The 23,165-nt window shown below is 44.6% G+C and overlaps 1 protein-coding gene across 1 annotated transcript in view; it reads right to left on the bottom strand.

The window, feature by feature from the left end:
- Positions 1-23,165, bottom strand: part of LOC120025968 (integrin alpha-1-like) — a 69,152-nt gene that overhangs the window by 22,742 nt on the left and 23,245 nt on the right. The window contains exons 2-10 of the mRNA XM_038970728.1: positions 11,290-11,410; positions 6,509-6,621; positions 5,102-5,190; positions 4,339-4,453; positions 3,118-3,245; positions 2,105-2,253; positions 1,807-1,957; positions 1,136-1,310; positions 748-821 (exon numbers count right to left, since the gene is read on the bottom strand). Of these exons, the coding sequence (XP_038826656.1) occupies positions 748-821; positions 1,136-1,310; positions 1,807-1,957; positions 2,105-2,253; positions 3,118-3,245; positions 4,339-4,453; positions 5,102-5,190; positions 6,509-6,621; positions 11,290-11,410 (1,115 nt within the window). The remainder of the gene's footprint in view (positions 1-747; positions 822-1,135; positions 1,311-1,806; positions 1,958-2,104; positions 2,254-3,117; positions 3,246-4,338; positions 4,454-5,101; positions 5,191-6,508; positions 6,622-11,289; positions 11,411-23,165) is intronic.

Below are 23,165 nucleotides of genomic sequence, written 5' to 3'. Positions count from 1 at the left end.
GAAAGAGAGGACAGAGGATACCTCTGTCGCCAGAACTTTAGTTGGATCATGGTGAACCAGCACAGGGATAGACGAGATGGTGAATGAAAGATCTCACTGGCCACACACCGGTCGAATCAATATTGTTTCCACGTCATTTCAATGAAATTCATTTCAATGAAATAACGTTGGACCAACGTGGAATAGACGTTGAATTGATGTCTATGCCCAGTGAATAACACAACACCCACCGTCGTTCTGTACTGTATCAGACTGGGGCCGATCAGCGGGCAGTCACAGATTCACAAACGTGATATCCTATAAACCGATCCCCACGGCAATATGCTGTACCCTTTAGCCCAGTGGGCTAAGACAGTGGGAGTACACTATTAAAAGAGAGTATTTTGAAACATAAAACATTTGATAGATTTATGCAATTAGTTGCCCTTGGGTGTTGGGAAAGCCTAGTTGCATATTTTCAAACTGTTTCTTTTAACAGTGTAGGACAGTGGAAAGCAGGGGTAGAAGGAGTTAGTTGGTAGGAAAGGGGAAAGGAAAGCAGGGGTGTATTTATTACGAAAAGCGTTTACCGTTTAAGAACCAAGTGGAAGCAAGCAGAGCAAAACAAGAGTTTCCATTGGACAAATGTACGTAGGGCCCTCCTCCCTTCAGTTTGCCTCCGTTTAAGAAACGTTTTTGCAACAAGAATCGGCGTAATGAATACGTCCCAGGAGTAGAAAGAAACAACAGTAGGTAATGTGGACTCACCTTAGAGGTGTGGGCACTAAAACCTGCCTGGGACATCTCCATCTCAAACGACGAGGTGTAGTTACCTGACGTTGCTGTGGAAAGGACGTTCACATTGATCCATTACTATACGATCACTCTCACTGATCCATTTTCATTGGAACTGTCTACGGACTGTTTTTAATGTCCTTACTGTTTCTAATTGTACGACTGTGTGGCTGTTCGGACGATAACTCACTTCCCCTTGGGGATGAATAAAACACAATCTCATCTCTTTTTATTTCACTACGTAGAGAAGGACTTTAGCACAGCTCCGGAGAAGAACCGCACTTGCCGTTGTTACCACTGCGATCAAAGTAGCACAAAGCATGTATTGGTGATTTAAACAGAGGAAAGTAGCTCCGCCTACCCTCCAAGGCAAAGATCCTGCTTCCCAGAGCGTCTACGATGGTGAGCAAGGCAAACTCGTCGGACACGTTGAAGAAGTGATCTCCCACAGGATCGCTGGAGATGTTCTTGATCTCCTCAATGAACTTTTTCACCTCAGTGATGCTTCGGTTGTTCCTGTTGTAATCACCAAGCACCTGGAGAGAAACAAATAGTGTCGTTTTTTTGATTTGATTTGATTTAACCAGCCGTTATTTATACGGGTAAGTCAACTTAGAACAGATTCAGATTCGCAATGACGATATCAAGTCGGAAAAGCAGTCCTCTATATACAGACTATGGTCCATGTAGGAAACAGGAATTGAACCAATAACTCTTGGCCTGCCTGGGCTGGAAGATTCCCAGTTGCAGACTCCCAGTTGGAGGATTCCCGTATTGCTTATTCTCTCCTGATTCATAGAATCCACTAACCAGGATTTCTGGAAAATCTGACTTTTTGGAAAGTTCCCGGGATTTTGCAACCCTCATACCAAACCATCTAAACTCCACAATAGTTGGTGTGTTTATTTGAAGTCTGTTAGGGATGTGACTGTGATCTTGTCCTGACTGAAAGGTATGTTACAGCTTGTACTGTGGTGAGGCTATTGAGGTATTAATATTGAGGTATCGGGGTTTCGGGGGCCTTCTACTCACAGCAATACCGAACCTCTCAATGTCGTCTTTCTCGCATTCTGCGGTGACATTTTTGAGGTTATGAGAGTCATGTGACTCTCCATCCGTCACGATTATCATGACCTTCTTGACCCCGGGCCGCGCCCCTCGCTCCACGGTGAAGGCCTCTTTCCTGAAAATCAGAAATCATTTTCACTCACTTCCCACACTGTACAAGAAATAGACATACTTAACTGAGTGGAACACTAAATTCAACTGAACGCAATTAAACGAGGTACATTATTTGTAAATTGAGCAGGACCAGACTCTTGTACTGCACCTTGCCGTGTTGATACCCAGGAAGGTCATGGTCCTGACACCCTGTTGCTGTTCAAGATTCCTCACTTTGCCCAGCAGGGATTGAGTGTTTTTAAACTGGCTGAGGTTCACATTGTGAATGACTTGCTCTCCATACGACACAATGCCCACCTGGAACAAAAAGACAGGATTCAGACAGACCGACACTCACTCAAACGTACAAATTCACCCTCATCTGACTCGCTCTCTTCCCTTTAACCTCCTTTACCCTCATCTCTCTCTGCCCTTCTCTCCAGTTCCCTATTTTCTAACTGTCCCATCCTGTGGCACACTCCAACACTCCGAGACAGTCTGGTAAGGAAGGCTGTGTGGTTTGGTCTGGTGAGTCGAATGTGATGTCATTCTCTTTATATAGCACGCAGGGTACTTATCCGGCTATGGAATATGGGATCTATAAAGGGAGAACTTTGTCGGACAATATTTTCCAGTGCAGCACAGAGGAAAACTGTAATTTCACCATTAAGCTAAACCACTGCGAACCAGCTCCTCTCCAGAGGCAGGGGTATTTTAAAAAGGACTCTCCATTCATATAAAACTTTTTTTTTTTTTTTTTTTAAGTAACCTTTATTTAACACATAATGCTCTTGGAGGTTAAACTAATAACAGTATGAGTGATGATTTAACAGTGGTTCTGAGACTTGTGACTGTAATGAATAGGTTATCATAATATGCATGCAACTCAACGGCAAGGCAACGACATATTATTATTATAATATTGTGCTGTTACATAATTAAAATACAGTGAATTGCAATTGATGTTGCCGGCATCTTTCTATTCCCTATCCCTCCTCTTTTCTCGATCCATCGCTCCCGTCTATCCCTCTCTCAGTCATGTCCCAGAGTTGACACTGTGTTCTTAAAGGGTCCTTCGGTGAAACCGTTTCACCTGGCTGGAACCATAAAAGTTTCTTCTGCAGGTACCTTCATCTAAAGTGTTACCCATTTTTCCCCTAGTATACAGAAAGGAGAAATCACCTGGGACAGTTTAGGTCCAATTTCGATATTTTTCAGAAACTTGACCAGGAACTCAATGATGCTGTTCCATGGCCATATACTATTGGAGCCGTCAAGCACCATGACAATGTCAAGCTCTTTGGCGCACTCTGGAATACAAGAGGGATTCAAATAATGTGGCCGTTATGATCTGTGTAGCACAACCAATATATCACATATTACACGCAAAGTAGAATTTAGTTGGGAAAACAGACATGTGTTTTGTACGTCAACGTTTAAACTATTAAAGCCACAGTTGCCAACAGTTTTTATACAATAAATGCGATAAACAGTTGGTTTGTGCAGTGGAGAGACGTGAAGAGAGGGAGGAACACTACAACACCGAGAAGCTCCCCCATCTACACTAGTCCCTCTTGAGTCTTGTTAAAAAGGCCTCGTTCCAATATCCACACTACCGTAGAATACTACTGAGAATACTACTGAGAATGAAGCAGTGGACATGGATTCTATTGGACATGCATTCTAAGTGGTACAGCATGGATATCGGAACACAGCCACAGACTACACTATAATGTGCTTCCAATGCATGTCCAATACAGTGTCTGATAGTGAGACTACACAGAGGTGGAAAGCTGTATCTCATCTATACTGAGGCTTAATAGTCTACACCAGGGTTCCCCAACTGGCGGCCTGCGGGTGATTTTATTTGGCCCCCCAAGTTCTTGTTGGACATAAAATACCATAAAAACACCAGCAAATCAGCTCCAAGTGATTGTACTTCTGGAAATCTGTTCCAAAGTATTATAATAGAGAGACATAGTGTAATGTGATCGTCGTACACAAGGTTTGAAATGATTATGTTTTAGTCAAATATTATATCTGTTTGGGGCTTCTTGCTGTCAATGTGCAGTGTTAAGACAGCGATGACAAGTCTCTCTAAAATCTGTCCTAACTTGGGCATGCATGGCAGCAAGAGACTGGAGAGTAGTTTACACTAAGTGGAATGCTCTTATGTACACAAGCGATGTTTCTCTCTGGGCCACGTGGCTCTAGGGGTTGGTTGGTTAGGGGGTGAAGAGAGGAATGGGTTGGGGGGAGGATGTAGAGAGAGATACCTCTGCTCTCGTCTGTCTGGGGTAGGATGTAAAAGGAACACCAAGGCGAGGGATCATGCAGCTCTGGTCTGACTGTAGTTATCGGTGTGTGTGTGTGTGTGTGTGTGTGTGTTTTGTTGTCCTGTACCTTGCACGGCCGGGGCGATGGAGTTGAGTACCTGGAAGGTTGAGCTGACGTTGGTACAGACCCCAGAGATGTACGTCTGCTGACCACACATGTAGCCGTACTGGGGACCACAAGCCTGGACGAAAATAGTACACACACACACACACACACACACACACACACGCGCGCGCACGCGTCACGGCGGAATCTGAAATAAGGTCACGCAGCGCTAACGTTACCTAATCATGAGACCCATGAACGCTACACACACATGCACACTGGCTTAACCTGGACTCAAAGTGACTGACTCTCCGAAGCACAGGATCTGATAGGCTAGGACTCTCTAGTCAACAGTCAGTTGTGAGCAGTGAGGTACAAGCCCAGTGAAGAGGCAGAGGGGGAAAGTTCTGGTCAGATCCGGGCTTTGTAATGTATATCTTATGTCATCATTATAAATACTCAGACCCATTCTTCTAGACAGACAGAGAGAGAGAGAGAGCGAGTGTAATGGAGAGAGCGGGCGCGTGCGTCACAGGAGGTTGGTGGCACCTTAATTGGGGAGGACGGGCTTGTGGTAATGGCTGGAGTGGAATAAGTGCAATGGGTTCCATGTGTTTGATGCCATTCCATTCAATCCTTTCCAGCCATTATTATGAGCCATCCTCCCCTCAGCAGCCTCCTCTGGCGTGCGTGTGTGATATATATGTCAGCTCTACATATAGTAACAACCGTACTGGCTCTTGCAGTCCAGGGCTGACATCTAGATTTCCACATGGCCTCTTACCAGAAAGCCTCCTTGAGGGTTGGTAACCAACGTCGTTCCCATGGTCATGTTTTCCTTGACTTCGTGTAAGTTCGGTATTGTTGTGTTTTCTGGGGGAAAAAATGGAATGAATAAATAAAGTCAGTGAAAGAAAGAAGGAGTCCTTGAAGAGAAAGAACAGCTGGTCAAATTCCTCTGTCCATTTTCCCATAGGCAGAAAGGCAGACTACCCTTCCAGAACCATGGAACTCTCCGGACCTCACTTATAACGATGTGCATTACTGACATGTAGCTATTTATAGGATAGTTATCTACCTCAGATAATTATGCATAGGCTATTTCGACAGTCTTTACCGATAAAAGCATACACGTATCGTTTGTTTTCCAGCATAACGTAGTAGCGTAGTTAGCAGTGTGTGCTGAATTTGTCCTGTGTGGTTGTAAGAGAATGGCTCTAGCTACACCGGGGTTATGGGTTCAATTCCCACTGGGGGTCACAAATACTCAAATGTATGTGAATACACTGTCGTAAGTCTCTTTGGCTAAAAGTGTCTGCTAAATGGCATTCTATGTATAATTAAATGTGTTCTCTGTCTAGAAGCGTTTTTCAAAGACGTCTTATGGGGAATCGTGTCGGCTACTCTCAAAATGTCCTCATAATTCACGTCACGTCCAGTGACCCCAGAACCACGCACGGCCCTGTCAAGCTGTAGGATAATACAGTCATTGTCAAGCTCACACTGTACATGACCAGATTGTACGGCGGGATTAAATATTTTTACAATTTTACCAGAGAACATTACAAAAGATAAACTGTATAAAAAATAGATAAACAATAGGTATAAACGTCAAGATACTTAACGAAACAACAGATAATGTCAACAAAATGTGTTGCAGAATTTTAATATATCCCCAAAAATGAATTGATTTAGTTCCACTAAATTGATTTAGTAATCCTAATTAATCTCAACCCTGCCGTTTGGAAGTGAGTCAGTATCAGGGTTGGGGGTGAATTCCATTTCAATTCAGTCAATTCAGTTCACTTCCTTAATCAACTTGATTGAAATGGAATTGACCCCAGCCCTGTTCAGTATCGAGTCAGCGTCATCAGAAGCCCTGAGGCATGGTGAATGAAGCGCATGCAGCAGAGGAGACATGTTGGTTATCTGGTTAGCATGATATAATTATGAGTGAATGAGATGAGACATTAAAATCCTGTTTATGTAGTGTCTTCCTGTGCTGCTGCTTTGGCTCACGTCCTGTCCAGCACACAAGGCAGGGAGTCCCAGACCAGCACTCTGGACGATGCGAGGCTGTGTGTTAGGGGCTAAAACCTCAACTCAGACGCAGCTAATAGAGGGAGTATCAATAACAATCACATGCACCCACATATGCAAACACATAGACACACTACAAACGAGTGCTCACCAGGCAGCCCCAGTTTGATACATTTAGGGTTTGGTCCTCGATTCACAGGGCATTTGTAGACATCTCCAGTCCGCTTGTCTGGCTGGCCGGCCAGGGGAGAACCGATAAGTACCCTTTAGAGACAGAAACAGGGGAAGAGGTCAGTATTCCATACCCACCCACCATAAACAAAGAAGCAACAACTAGAGTTCCTCTCAATGACCTAGCGTTGGGTTTGGTGTTTTCCCACAAAAAAGGCAATTTAATTTTATAACAAAAATGATCTAAAATGCTTGTTGTGCAGTGGAAAGTACCCAATTTAGCACTTACCCCTACTATGTTTACTCGTCATAACATTGTTTATGTATTTCTGAGTGAGTAACTCATGCTTTACATCGGAATACAGCTGGTTAGCTGGGCTCTGTTGTTGTGAGTGTAATATGTGTGGTCCAGTGCTGGTTCTCTCTCAGCCGAAATCTTGTGGGTACGATATAATGCTAAACTGAGCTAGTTATCGGCTAGCACGTAAACAGTTCGCCTAATTAACATTCCACTCTGCTAATGACCGCTGATCAACTAAAGAGGGTGCAACCAGCGGGAACACAATTGGCTCTCTGGAATCACAGCCATCCGAGGGAGAGATAGCAGTCATCATCTCGAATCTCGCAGCTAAGTGACACACTGCACAGAGAACAGACATCTGTGCCTGATCCCCACACTGGCCTGGCTCACTTTCAGCAACAGCACTCACTCTAAATGAGAGCCTTCAATTGGAGCCGTGCCACCTGTGAATGATAACTCGCCTCACATCTACAGTAACCCAGGTTAAGTAACATAGGCATCGAGACACAACCTCTCTCTCCCTTTGTCTTCAATGGAGGTTTCTGTGAATTACCAACCCAAATAAGGCTCTGTTCCAAAAGCCACACATACATCCTACTAGCATACTTTTCTTAGAATGAAGCTATGATATGGCCATGCATTCTCAGGTATGGTATGCTAGTATGGATAATGGAAGGATCATATCTTCGTCAATCGTATACACAGGTAGCTGGTTAATAGAAAGTAACTGGAACTATCAGGTCTTTCTTTACATTATCTCTGTGTCAAATTGACAGTGCGAAAATGCCTTAAAGTGGTATGCCAGTATGGATATCGGAACATATAGCCCCCGTCACTCTTACACAATGGTATCTGTGTATAAGTGAGAGTAGCTGGGCCTATAGGAGCATTCTCTATACGAGAAAGCTGTGGGATCGTTGATCGTTCCTCATCAGTTGCTCCTGCTGATTGAGAAGGACTAAATCACTGTAACTGATCCCATATGAGCTTAACAAGCCCATTCCAGCTGAATGTACGGGGCTAGTGAGCTAGTTGGTTAGGGGCCGGGGTCACACTGTAAGGGACTCCTGTAGAGAACTATACAGACCGGCTGTCTCTGTCTGAGGGGGACTGTTCATTTCTCTAAATGAGGCAGATGTAGTTTACTAGCATGTTAAAAAAAAGGGGGATAGTGAGCTAGTTATTTAGGGCCCGGGATCACACTGTATGAGCCTCTAGTGGCGTAGTATAGGGACCGGCTGTCTCTCTGTCTGAGGGGGACTGTACCTTTCTCTAAAGGGAGGCAGACTGAGTTTACTAGCATGTAAAAATGTGCTCCTTCACCAATTAAGAGAGGGGCCACAGACGCGTGGTTTCACGGTGCCTTTACTGGCAGACTGGGTGCATACTCTGGAGGGTTGGTTCCACTTAACAGGCGGAGGGAGGGGGGGGGCTCTTTATGAGACCAACAGTGTTAAGCTGCAGGCCTAACTGATACACTTGGAGGGATAGAGGGAGGGACTCTTTATTTGAGCCAGTGTCTTGACCACAGGACTACACTCTTAGAAATAAAAAGGTGCTAAGTAGAACCATACAGGGTTCTTCAGTTTGTCCCCATTGGGGAACCCTTTTTGGTGCTGGGTAGAACCCTTTGCAGAGGGTTCTACATAGAACCACATATGTAGGGTTCTTCAAAGAACCGCCTGTATATGGTTCTAGCTAGAACCCTCTATGGAGGGTTTTGCCGAGAACCGTCTATGAAGGGTCCTACCAAGAACCCTTTTATCTTTGGATGGTTCTTCCTAGAAACCTCTATGAATGGTTCCACCAGCCTTATTAGTCTAATAATAATAATAATTATTACATTATTGTTTTCAATTATGTTCTGATTGAATCTCTTCAGTTTTTGTTGGAAAGGAATATATTGAACAAAAATATAAACGCAATATGCAACAATTTCAAAGATTTTACTGAGTTACAGTTCATGTAAGGAAATCAGTCAATTGAAATGAATTAATTAGGCCCTAATCTATGCATTTCACATGACTGGGCAGGGGCGCAGCCATGGGTGGGCATAGACCCACCCAGACTTGCCCACCCATTGGGGAGCAAGGCCCAGTCAATCAGAATTAGGTTTTCCCCACAAAAGGGTTTTAATACATACAGAAATACTCCTCAGTTTAATCAGCTATCCGGATTTGCTGGTCTCAGACAATCTGGTGAAGAAGCCAGATGTGGAGGTCCTGAGCTGGCATAGTTACACATGGTCGTACTGCCAAATTCTCTAAAACAACATTGGAGGTGGCTTATGATAGAGAAATTAACGTTCAATTCTCTGGCAACAGCTCTGGTGGAAATTCCTGCAGTCAGCATGTCAATTGCATGCTCCCTCAAAACTTGTGTGACAAATCTGCACATTTTAGAGTGGCCTTTTATTGTCTGTAGCACAAGGTGCACCTGTGTAATGATCATGCTGTTTAATCAGCTTCTTGATATGCCACACCTGTCAGGTCGATGGATTATCTTGCCAATTGAGAAATGCTCACTTAACAGGGATGTAAACAAATTTGTACAAAAACATTTGAGAGAAATAAGCTTTTTGTGTATATGGAACATTTCTGGGAAATTTAATTTCAGCTCATGAAATCATGGGACCAACACTTGACATGTTGCGTTTATGTTTTTGTTTAGTATAGCTAGCTAAATCAGCCATTAGCTACGCCATCAAAAGCTAGATAGAAGGCCTCTGCCATTTAACTGTATTAGGGCCGAATTTTGGAGTGACAGTGGAATCAACCAATCACTTTTTGTCAAGTATGGGTAGATGCAGCCCAATATAGCTAAAGGAGTATGTGTCACGCCCTGACCTTAGTTTTCTATGTTTTATGTATTATTTTGGTCAGGTCAGGGTGTGACGAGGGTGGGTATGCTTGTTTTGTCCTGTCTAGAGTTTTTTGTATATCTAGGGGTGTTTGTTAGTCTAGGTTTATTATAGGTCTATGGTGGCCTGAATTGGTTCCCAATCAGAGACAGCTGTTTATCGTTGTCTCTGATTGGGGATCCTATTTAGGTTGCCATTTTCCATTTTGGTTTTGTGTGTTATTGTCTATGTGGAGTTGGATGTCAGCACGCGGTTTTGTTAGGTGTTATTTATTAATTAAAATAAGTATGTATTCATATCACTATGACGAACGTGACAGTATGAGCGGGTTTGTCCGAAGGCGTGGGTGTATGGAAAGCAAATCAGCTAATTGAGCAGATTTGTTGCCGCTCAAGAACGTTTTGAGTGGCTGTTTGGGCTGCACGACGAGTCGATAAGCCGGCGACCAGTGCACCGGTCTGCCTGCAGAATTGAAGTGCTTCATACTGAGTATCACGGTGGTAGTAGTTGTACATTTCGATTGGGGAATGCTTAGACTAATGGTTGTGTTTTTGTAGGCTACCATAGGTTGTGTACGCAGTGTGGTTATGGTTGTTGGTAGCATTATCCGTGTAGGTGCCTACGTCTCCCCTTATTAATAGTGAGCGTGCAACTTTCAAACAACCACCCCCACTCTTCCCTACCAGCGAACCAAGGAAATTCTGACGAGAGCGACAAAGGTTTAGGATATTTTTCAACGAAAGTAAGGAGCAGTAATGTTACGAGTAAAGTAGGAGGCGCAGGTTTCAATAGGCGATAAGATATTTATGTTTCCTGAAAGGAGCGTACATACAGTATTTGGCCTGGCGAAGTGGTTTTATATGCTGATTGAATGGAAGCTGTTTAAACTGTATGATTTACTCTGCTGGTCTCGAGAAGAAATGACGAGTCCAAATTGTCCGAGACCGAGTCAAGGCCGAGTAAAAATGTATCTGACACCCGAGACCAAGTATTATATATGGTTCCATGTAGAACCCTTCTTGCCTTGCAAAGAATAATCAAAAGAACCCTTCTTTCCAAAAACGTTTCTTATGATGTTAAAGGTTCTAGATAAAACCATGTGCCTTACAAATAAACATTTTTTTTTGATTTTGGTAAAGATGTTTGAAAATAGTAGAAACAGTCAACGTTACAGGGAGGGACCCATGAGTCATGTAATGATTACAGTCAGTATTGCAAGATATCTCAATGTTGAAGTTGTCTAGTTAACAGGAAACCAAACTACTGTCATGGTTGGGGTCAATCCATTTACATTCCAGTCAATTCAGAAAGTAAACCAAATTTCAATTTGAAATGCTACTAATTGAAGATAATTGGAATTTGAATTACATGCCATTAAAAGTCCAAAAATGGATGTAGCAACTGATTGCCCCTTAAATACTTTGAGCATTTCATTGAGCCTGCCTGGAGTGCCAGATGGGCGGGGTTTGCTTTTTACACTTTTGGGACTATTCCATTGGTTCCATGGAACCAAGCTAAATCAAGGGCAGCTTAAGTATTTGAAAGAAAACTATCACTATGTGAACCCAGGGCTGGTGGATGATAACACGAGTTGACTTACCATTTCCCTTCACTGTTCTCAAACTGCTGGACTGAGTATCCAAACATGTCCTCCAGCGGACCATTGAAATTCAGCCCATTCTTGTCATCCACGTTAAACGAGAACACACACGGTAGCAACGCTGCAAGAAAAGAAAACTTTTGTTACTACAGAGCAATCCAAAAAAAAAATCATTGGAGAAAAGAGCTATAAGCTTTTAACAAGAATCATGTTAACAAATTGTGTCGTTTTATAAAAATATTGCAGTGTCAATGAACTTCCTTCATGTTTACAGAGAAGTTATTGGCAAGCAGAAAAAAATGATATGCATAAATAGTTATACAATATGTTTCAGGAAACAAACAAGCAATAAAAAGCCAGTTGCACAAATACAGGATGATGAACTGTTTACTTTTCCCACTTTCAGCACAATTTGTTTTATAAAACATGTTCCGTGGGTTTATCAAAACATTTTCTAAACGTTTTTTTCTTGTATATTGTTGCTATGGCGATACGCATGTAATGCTTGTCATGCAAATAAAGCATTGCGCATTGAATTGTATAGAATACAAAGGTGGTGGGGATGGGAGTCAAATATGGAAATTGTAACCATATCTACTGTACAGAGATTGCCATTCCAGTGTCAAAAGAAGCCAGAGCAATGTTATCATAGAATGCTAAGAGAATTATGTCTGTCAGAGACCCCCTCTACCTCAATTGACCATTAACATCTCACTTTCTAGGACCCTCAAACTCAACACTGGATCTCGAAGCCAGTTCCACTGCATTTTTTTCATTGGGACCGATTTAGACCAAGGACACCAGGTGGGCGCAATTAACAGGTGGAACAGAAAACCAGCGGGATCCGGACCTTGTAGGGCACGAGTTGCTCTAGCACAATGACTTCTTCTCCAGACCCCATCCTCAGTCTGCTACTGAGCTCCTGAACTAAAATACAAAGTCGCTAAATATCTAAATGTAGTCCTCAACGACATCTCATTGTGCTTCCGCCAACAAGGAGCCTTTTCATTTGGGGAATTTCACAGAGTGTTGTATTAAATTCCCGGATTCGTGAGGGAGACTTTAGGATTAGCAGATCACTGCAACATGGGCCAAGAAACAGGGTAGTAGGGGTGACAAAACACAAAGACCAAACACAGTAACACACAGAGGACACTTGTCCTCTAATGAGTATGATTGAAGATCCCACAGCCAAACATACCAATAACATACTGTAGTATCCTACAGTATATGGAGATCAACTGTGAAAGTTAATATTCACTTTATACTACGCTTGGAGTTAGACACAGATCCATGCAGGAAGCCTTCCCAGCAAACCCGGAACATTCCCTGGACATTAGTTGAAATTCCCATTACGTTCTAGTTAGGCTTTTATCTAACATTAAGATAACATCCCAAAACATTAAAATAATGTTTTTCATAACAAAATGTTGTTTTTTCAGAAAACGTTTCAAATGAAATATTCTTGGAAAGTTCTAACATTCACTAATATGTTGTGCACAACATCTGTAACAACCACCACAGAACATTTCCCTATGGTTCTTATTAGGTTTCCAGGTAATGTAGTAACACAATGTCCTAGTAATGGTTTTAGAACATACTGCCGCAAAAGAAAATGTGGGAGCAATAGAAATGGTTCTGAGAAAACATTACAGGAATGTTCTCCTAACATTCACACAACCTTGAAATATTCTGGGAATCTTTAAAGAACAGACAAAATGTGTTCTGGGAACGTTCTTGCAACATCAGGCGAATGTTTTATACAAACATTATATAATCACCAGCACAACTGGACCGTCTTTATGTTATTAGAACTTTTGGGGCAACAAAATGAATGTGCTGGGAACATTCACAGAACCAATTATGGTTTGCTGGGTTAGTCCATGATGTATTTGTAACAGACAAACAGAAGCAAACAGAGGGATCAGTGTACTGTACTGCACTCTACTGTAGTGTGTGTCAGAGAGCAGAGCAGAAATGGTTCATATGAATGGTTCATGTGCAACCAGTTAGCCACAGGCCTTCCTTACAAAGCTCACGGTATGTACTGTAAGTGTTCCCATTTCCAGGCCACTCTCCAGTTCCAGTGCTTCATCTACTTTGGTGGTGCACATTCTGTCAAACAAGCCTTTTATAGAGACCTCTTATTAAACATATTAAGTGGTCTGTACACCGCACCCACTTGGACACCATGGCCCTTCCTCCGAACGAGTCATTCTCTTTGCACCAGCTCATCTCTTTCCTGAGTGTGAATGCTCCCAAGTCCCCGAGACCAAACTAGACATGGTTGTTCATCAGTCTCCGTTTTTCTTTGCATCATCACCACCACCTCTGTCCTGAGTTTGAGTGGTTATCTTAGGAAGCAACTTTTTTGAGAAAGAGCTGTACTTTGCACCAGCTTTGTTCTGTCCTGAGTCTATCCTGTCATTCAGTATGTTGCGGACAGGACACCAGACAGGACATGGATGGTCTTCAGTCTCTGTTTTCTTTGCATCACCTCTGTGAATACAGTACATACCTAAGACACGACTGGACATGGTTGGTCTTATAATCAGGCTCCGTTTTCTTGGCATCACCTCTGTCCCAGTCTCACAAAACCAGACACTTCCTCCCATACTGTAGCTCGGAAGCAAGTCGGTTCCGTACGCAATTAGCCTGGGGACGAGGAGAACAGTTTGAATGGCCCTATGTCCCTGTCTGTAGTCATCATGGATGTGGATGGTCATCAGTCTCTGTTTTGCTAGGGAGCTGTTCTTTGCGCCACCCCTGTCTGACGTAAATGCCTCTGTGAACATCAGCACGGACATTATGGCTGGTCATCATCGGTCTCTGTTGTCTTTGGGAGCAGACGTTTTATTTGGGGTGTGAGTTGATTTGGGAGCTGGATACACATGAGGAGCTTATTCTGCAATCTCCGATGTGGCTTGTAAACAACAGGCATCGGCGGCATCCCAAATGACACCCTATTCCCTACATGGTGCCCTACTTTTGAACAGGGCCCATAGGACTCTAGTCAAAAGTATTGCACTACATAGGGAATAGGGTGCCATTTGGGATGCAGACAATGCCTGTTGTTTTACAAGCCACATCGGAGACTGCAGAGGAAGCTCATCATGTGTATCCAGCTCCCAAATCGTCGGCCAAAGACGGCCAAAAGGCACAGATATACCCTGAGGTGGCTCCCAGAATAACCAATCTCATATCCATCGTCTCTGGACACTGAGCACAGGATGAAGGAGTAAGTCATTTACACATCCCATAATCAAATAAGACACGGTGATGCAGGTTACACGGTGATAGGGCCTAACAGCCTAGTGCTACCCCCACGCTCACAAACAGATCTTAACCAAATGAAAGACATGTGCAGTGGATAACACGGTGGATAACATCTGAGGACACGCTCTTGATTGAGTAAGAGCTTTAAAAAGTAGAAGACACACAGGCTGGAACGTAACTACATATGAGGCCCCCGAATTCCGGACCTCGGTCATTTTAAAGTAAACAAATGTATGTTGTACACAATAAAGAAAGTCAATTACAGGTCAACATCTAAATAATTTTCCCAGGTTGGATCAAAGCTCAGAACGCTTTGCGAATAATTGGAATCATGAACAGTGGTTTGTTCGTTATGTCCGCCTGCGTCCCCCAGATTTGCCTCCCGGATTTGCCTTTTTTACAAGCACATTCACCACTCTCTCTCAAATGGCTAACTCCGCCCTCTCGCGACAGAGGCCGAGGGCCTGAGACGTGAAACGAACTACCCCAGCTAGGAGTCGGCTCAAGTAGGCAACTAGAGACGCTGCTGACAGTGTGTTTGCGAGATGTCAGACAAAAGGCCATTTTTAAAACCATCCCATGATCCTGACTTGTCTAGCAGCATAGGTTAGTACAGGGTTTCCCAAACGTGGGTTCGGGGCACCATGTGGCGTTCCCTGAGAAAACCTGTACTAACCTTATCAAACAAGTTAGGAACTAAAAAAAAACATGTTTCAATATATATCCCCCAATATGAACAGCTTTCCCCTATAGGCCTACATTAAAATGCATTCAGAATGCAAAATCAATACAGTTATTAACATTGTTCGCCTTACCTCGATCTCCCACTGGAGTTTATAGTTTACCCATTACCCACCTTTTTTACCACTACATCACTGATATTAATACAGAATCGTAAGTAATATTCTAACATTTCACGTGAATGTGATAATACAATCCTCTGTGTGCGGAGCTTGATTAGTAATGCCTAGGAATACAAATGTGAACGCTATGTGATTTGAGAAAAGAGTCGATGATTTTACGCAATTCATCATTACAACTGACTGAACAGCTACAGCTAATAGGCAATGTATTTGTAGATCGACTGAGGTGAATGAACCTACAGCAGCCAAGATGATAGTGGCTAGGGTCATTTTTGCTTGTTTTTGTTGTTCTCCAAATATCATTTGTACGTTTTTTTATTGTTTAGAAATAAAGTAAATGAGCTTCAACTTTTTTTTTTTTAAATGATTAGGAGGAAATAACACCAGAGTGCCTTCCGATTGAACTAAAGTTACGTATTAAACTCATGCAAAACTTAACACATTGATTTAACTATGTGAATGCTTTATTTACAGATATCATGACACCACCAACAACTGCTGCTGAGTTGAAATTCTGAAACAAGTGTGGTCCAAACTTGTTTAACGTTAATCTATGTTCCTTAGACCTATGTTTCTGATTTCATGGGGATGTTTATATCTTAATTTGAAAAGGTACACAGATGACATGGTAAAATATGTTGTTCCGTCGAGTGTCAACCCTGTTACGAGCTTAATTTGTACGGAAATTAATGCACAATTATTGTGGGTTAACTGCCTTGTTCAGGGGCAGAACGACAGATTTTTACCTTGTCAGCTCAGGGATTTGATCTAGCAACCTTTCGGTTACTGGCCCAACGCTCTAACCACTAGGCTCGCTGCCGCCCAAATATGTGAGTTTATTTGTACAAGGGACAAGGGATTTAGCTCAAACATGCTTTTAAATAAAAGTTAGGCAGTTACATACAGTGCCTTAGGAAAGTATGGACTAAATAACAAAAAACTCAGCAATCTACACACAATACCCCATAATGACAAAGTGAAAGATTTTAGAAGTTTTTGCAAATGTATTAAATAAAAAAACAGAAATACCTTATTTACGTAAGTATTGAGACCCTTTGCTATGAGACTCGAAATTGAGCTCAGGTTTCCATTGATTATCCTTGAGATGTTTCTACAACTTGAATGGTGTCCACTTGTGGTAAATTCAATTGATTGGACATTGATTTGGATTTGGATTGATTTGATTTGATTTGGAAAGGCACACACCTGTCTATATAAGCTCCCACAGTTGACAGCGCATGTCAAAGCAAAAACCAAGCCATGAGGTCGAAGCAATTGTCTGTAGAGCTCCAAGACAGGATTGTGTTGAGGCACAGATCTAGGGAAAGGGTACCAAAACCTTTCTACAGCATTGAAGATAACCAAGAACACAGTAGCCTCCATCATTCATAAATGGAAGAAGTTGACCAAAGAACCTGATGCTCTTGTGGACATGGGAGAACCTTCCAGAAGGACAACCATCTCTGCGGCACTGCACCAATCAGGCCTTTATGGTAGAGTGGCCAGACGGAAGCCACTCCTCCGTGAAAGGCACATGACAGCCCGCTTGGAGTTTGCCAAAAGGCACTTAAAGACTCAGACCATGAGAAACAAGATTCTCTGGTCTGAAGAAACCAAGATTGAACTGAATGCCAAGCATCACGTCTGGAGGAAACTTGGGAACATCCCTACGGTGAAGCATGGTGGAGGCAGCATCATGCTGTGGGGATGTTTTTCAGCGGCAGGGACTGGGAGACTAGTCAGGATTGAGGCAAAGATGAACGAAGCAAAGTACAGAGGTCATTAATGAAAACCTGCTCCAGAGCTCTCAGGACCTCCGACTGGGGCGAAGGTTCACCTTCCAACAGGACAACAACCCTAAGCACACAGCCAAGACAACGCAGGAGTGGCTTCGGGACAACTAAATGTCATTGAGTGGCCCAGCCAGAGCCCGAACTTGAACCCGATTGAACATCTCTGGAGAGACCTGAAAATAGCTGTGCAGCAACGCTCCCCATTCAACCTGACTGTAACGCTCGTCGGAAGGATGAGACCAAGGTGCAGCGTTGTACGTGTTCATGCTTCTTTATTAAAACCGAACACCAAACAAAACAACAAAAGAACAACGAACTTCACGTCTTGAAGGCTACACAGAGCTAACAAAAAACAACATCCCACAACCTAAGGTGGCAAAACATGCTGCCTAAGTATGATTCCCAATCAGAGACAACCATAGACAGCTGTCCCTGATTGAGAACCATACCCGGCCAAAACATAGAAACACAAGTCATAGAAATAAAGAACATAGAATGCCCACCCAAATCACACCCTGACCAAACCAAATAGAGACATAAAAAGGCTCTCTAAGGTCAGGGCGTGATAGTACCCCCCCCCCCCCCAAAGGTGCAGACTCCGGCCGCAAAACCTGAACCTATAGGGGAGGGTCTGGGTGGGCATCTATCCGCGGTGGTGGCTCTGGTGCGGGACGTAGACCCCGCTCCACCTCTGGCTCACCCCACTTTGGTGGCGCCTCTGTTGCGGGGACCCTCGTCGCCGACCCCGGACTGGGGACCCTCTCCGCGGGCCCTGGACTGTGAACCCTCGCTGCGGGCCCCGGACTGGGGACCCTCGTTGCGGGCCCCGGACTGGGGACCCTCGTTGCGGGCCCCGGACTGGGAACCCTCGTTGCGGGCCCCGGACTGGGGACCCTCGCTGCCGGCCCCGGACTGGGGACCCTCGTTGTGGGCCCCGGACTGGGGACCGTCGTTGGAGGCTCCGGACTGGAGACCGTCGCTGGAGGCTCCGGACTGGAGGCCGTCGCTGGAGGCTCCGGACTGGAGGCCGTCGCTGGAGGCTCCGGACTGGAGGCCGTCGCTGGAGGCTTCATGCCATGGATCATCGCTGGAGGCTTCGTGCCATGTATCATTGCTGGAGGCTTCGTGCCATGTATCATCACTGGAGGCTTCGTGCCATGGATCATCACTGGAGGCTTCGTGCCATGGATCATCACTAGAGGCTTCGGGCCATGGATCATCACTGGAGGCTTCGGGCCATGGATCATCACTGGAGGCTTCGGGTCATGGATCATCACTGGAGGTCTGGAGAGCAGAGCTGGCACAGCCCGTCCTGGCTGGATGCTCACCCTAGCCCGCCAACTGCGGGGCGTTGGCACAGGACGCACTGGGCTGTGAGAGCGCACCGGAGACACTGGGCGTAGAGCCGGCGCAGGATATCCTGGACCGAAGAGACGCACTGGAGGCCAGATGCGCTGAGCTGGCACCATCCGTCCTGTCTGGATGCCCACTCTAGCCCGGCCGATGCGGGGAGCTGGAATATAGCGCACCGGGCTATGAGTGCGCACTGGAGACACACTGCGCAGAGCCGCATAACATGGGGCCTGACTAGTCACACTCTCCCCACGGTAAGCACGAGGAGTTGGCTTAGGTCTCCAACCTGACTCAGCCAATCTCCTCGTGTGCCCCATGTTGGGGGAGTGGCTTCTCGGGCTTCCGTGCCAGCCGTGTCCCCTCGTAACGCTGGGCCCCCTTTCTAGCTGCCTCCACCTTCCTAGCTGCTTCCACCTGTTCCCATGGGAGGTGATCCCTTCCGACCAGGATCTCCTCCCACGTCCAGGATCCTTTGCCGTCCAGGATGTCCTCCCATGTACAGTCCTCCTTACCACGCTGCTTTGTCCGTTTGTGGTGGGATGTTCTGTAACGCTAGTCGGAAGGATGAGACCAAGGTGCAGCGTGGTACGTGTTCATGCTTCTTTATTAAAACCGAACACCAAACAAAACAACAAAAGACCAACGAACATCACGTCTTGAAGGCTACACAGAGCTAACAAAAAACAACATCCCACAGCCTAAGTTGGCAAAACATGCTGCCTAAGTATGATTCCCAATCAGAGACAACGATAGACAGCTGTCCCTGATTGAGAACCATCCCAGGCCAAAACATAGAAACACAAATCATAGAAATAAAGAACATAGAATGCCCACCCAAATCACACCCTGACCAAACCAAATAGAGACATAAAAAGGCTCTCTAAAGTCAGGGTTTCAGTTTTTTATTTGTAATACATTTGTAAATATTTCTAAAAACCTGTTTTTGCTTTGTCATTATGGGGTATTGTGTGTACTGTAGATTGATGAAGAAATACATTTTAAATTAATTTTAGAGTAAGGCTTAACGTAACAACATGTGGAAAAAGTCAAGAGGGTGGTGGGCCATGTTAAAACTGATCCTATATCAGCATCTGACATTTGACCCTCCCAGGTAGCTCTCTCTGGTCACCAAATCAGTTCAGGCTAGCGGTGAGGTGTGCCTTGATAATTGGATAAAACTTATCCTAAATCAGTCGTCTGGCAGAGGTGCTGCTGGTCCATTCCAACATATGGAGCCGTCAAACTTTTCCAATGTCTGGCATTTCACCCTCCTAAGCAGACGATGGTCACTAACTCAGTTCAGGCTGAGAAAGACTGATGTGATAAAACTGATACTGAATCAGTTGGCTAGTGTTTGACCCTTCTGACCAGTGACAGGATTCAGATACGTCAGCAGCACATAGCTCTGCTCTCTAATGAGATGGATTCCGTCTCAGCCAGACTCTCTTCCATTTGTTGGCATGGAGTGGCTTCAACTTCTGCTGCGCTCACTTCCTTACGTTGTCAGCAATTCATCTACTTGCTTTGTCACTGTTTGATGGTTATATAATTAAGCTACAAAGTCATCTCTACTCATAGATGTGCCTATTTATCTATAGGCCCTCCTCATCAATCTCTAAGTAAAGTAATTGGATGCGTGTGTAGGTTGTACTATCCGTTTTAATATACAATGAAGACGGGGCTGAGTAAACATAAGCTGACTCCTGTGGGTCCAGTCAAGTGTTAGCTGGAAAGTATGTTTATCAGAGGATGCTGTACATTAAACATGGACAACAATGGAAACCATACCGTAACATAATGCCTCGATTGAATGTCAATTGAAACCTCTCCCATTGACTTATTCATTCAATTGGGACTATTCCCATTCATTCACTATGTGTGGATGTAAATGTATATCGAGTCCATAGAGCTGCCTGCCATATCCGATTCCATACTGGAACTGGAACCTCCAGATGTATTCCTTGGAGCGCTGATTTTTATTGGCCCGGAACAAGGAATAGGAATACAAGTCGCCGCCCACGGAATGACATAATACTCCCTGCCGGTTGTCAAGGCTTTCATCCCAGAATCCCCCCTCCAATCAGGGGGACAGGGGTCGACTCGAAACTCCCCATCCATCCCCAATTATGTTCTATCACACACCCACACCCTATTCCAAACCCACATCCAAACATTAACAGCAGATGCATGCTCAAAAAGTGCTGATCAGCGGAGCTAACTTACAGCACACAGCTGGGCCCTAGGCAGTCTAAAGAGAGCTGTGCTTGATTAGACATTTCATGGAGAGACTAAAAATACATCCCTTCATGAGGTCACAGTGTTCACATCCTCTATCTCCCCTTAGGCGACCTGGAGCAAATAGTCATGAGTGTAATTTGAGAGAGTCAGTGGGCAGCAGTGTTTGTGAGTAAACGGTCCATGGTCCACAATAAACTGTCGACTGTAAATGGATTTATAAACCATACCCATACTGTAGTAGATTGTCCTATATGTGGTGCCAACGTGTAGACTATAAAACAATATACTGTATAAGCTTTGTTATCTCTGCATATATAATATTGCAGTGGGCTTATCAAGGTTTGACGGACAACAAGGGATGAGGAAAGAGAAGATCAGTTCTGCGTGGCGATGGCAGATAAAGGGGATTACATGTAATAAACAATAACTCACTAACGCACTTATTCTTTACCCTTTTATTGAATTATATAGTAACGTTTTACAAGCCGTTTTTTTTTATTTCATACCTTGTCCATTTTTATGGTCCATTTCATAAGCCTCAGAGCAGAACAACCCACTTGGGATGCACTAAGCTGTTTCCTTTTCCTGCTACACTGAAATACGTTGTAATGATCTGTACAACACACTGTATGATGTTCTGTTCGACACAGTAACATTGCTAAGTACAGCATATAGACAGACGATGGGATGAATTCTCTACAGAAGAGAGTGTACCAGCAGGCATCGGATGTCCAGTTTCTGCCCTGTTACTCGATATGGAAATGTCAGGGCTTTCTCACATGAGAGTGAGAGGAGAGAGGGAGAGAGAACCCCCAAATCCTCCTGGGCTAACCGGAATCTATCACAGCAGCCCCGATCTCGGCTCAGGTCATTATCCAGCTCACTTCCCAACGCTGAAATTGGATTGGAAACGGATGTGCTGAAGGAGAATGAGAAGATGCTTCCATTTTAGAATCCCACAGACACGCACGCACACACACGCACACGCACGCGCACGCGCACGCACGCACGCACGCACACACACACACACACACACACACACAAACAAAACGCCACTTGGGATGCACTAAGACCTTCAAACAGGTCAACATTCACAAGGCCGCAGGGCCAGACGGATTACCAGGACTTGTACTCCGAGCATGCGCTGACCAACTGGCAAGTGTCTTCACTGACGTTTTCAACCTGTCCCTGACTGAGTCTGTAATACCAACATGTTTCAAGCAGACCACCACAGTCCCTCTGTCCAAGAACACTAAGGTGACCTGTCTAAATGACTACCGACCCGTAGCACTCACGTCTGTAGCCATGAAGTGCTTTGAAAGGCTGGTCAAGGCCCACATCAACAACATTATCCCAGAAACTCTAGACCCACTCCAATTTGCATACCGGCCCAACAGATCCACAGATGATGCAATCTCCATTGCACTCTACACCGCCCTTTCCCACCTGGACAAAAGGAACACCTATGTGAGAATGCTATTCATTGACTACAGCTCAGCGTTCAACACCATAGTGCCCTCAAAGCTCATCATTAAGCTAAGGATCGTATATAGACAAAGTCTATGTACGTCGTTATAGAGACAAAGTGTAGTCGCAATTCAACGGCTCAGACACGACGTATGTGGCAGGGTCTGCAGGCAATTACAGACTACAAAAAGAAAACCATGCCATGTCACGGAGACAGACATCTTGCTTCCAGACAAACTAAACACCTTCTTTGCCCGCTTTGAGGATAATACCGTGCAACCGACGCGGCCCGCTACCAAGGACTGCGGGCCCCTCCTCTCCTTCTCCGTGGCAGACGTGAGTAAGACATTTAAACATGTTACCCTAGCCGCGTCCTCTGAGCATGCGCAGACCAGCTGGCTGATGTGTTTACCGACATATTCAATCACTCCCTATCCCAGTCTGCTGTCCCCACATGCTTCAAGATGGCCACCATTGTTCCTGTACCGAAGAAGGCAAAGATAACTGAACTAAATGACTATTGCCCCGTAGCACTCACTTCTGTCATCATGAAGTGCTTTGAGAGACTAGTCAAGGATCATATCACCTCCACCTTCACTGCCACCCTAGACCCACTTCAGTTTGCATACTGCCCCAACAGGTCCACAGACGATGCAATGGCCATCACACTGCACAATGCCCTATCCCATCTGGACAAGAGGAATACCTATGTAAGAATGCTGTTCATTGACTACAGCTCAGCATTCACCACCATAGTACCCTCCAAGCTCATCATTAAGCTTAAGGCTCTGGGTCACAATCCCGCCCTGTGCAATTGCGTCCTGGACTTTCTGACGGGCCGCCCCCAGGTGGCCAGGTGGTGAAGGTAGGAAACAACATCTCCACT

The sequence above is a fragment of the Salvelinus namaycush genome, chromosome 31 (genome assembly GCF_016432855.1).
Source record: "Salvelinus namaycush isolate Seneca chromosome 31, SaNama_1.0, whole genome shotgun sequence".
NCBI lineage: Eukaryota > Metazoa > Chordata > Actinopteri > Salmoniformes > Salmonidae > Salvelinus > Salvelinus namaycush.
Note: the sequence above shows the minus strand (reverse complement) of the source record. Positions and strands in the feature narration are given on the sequence as shown.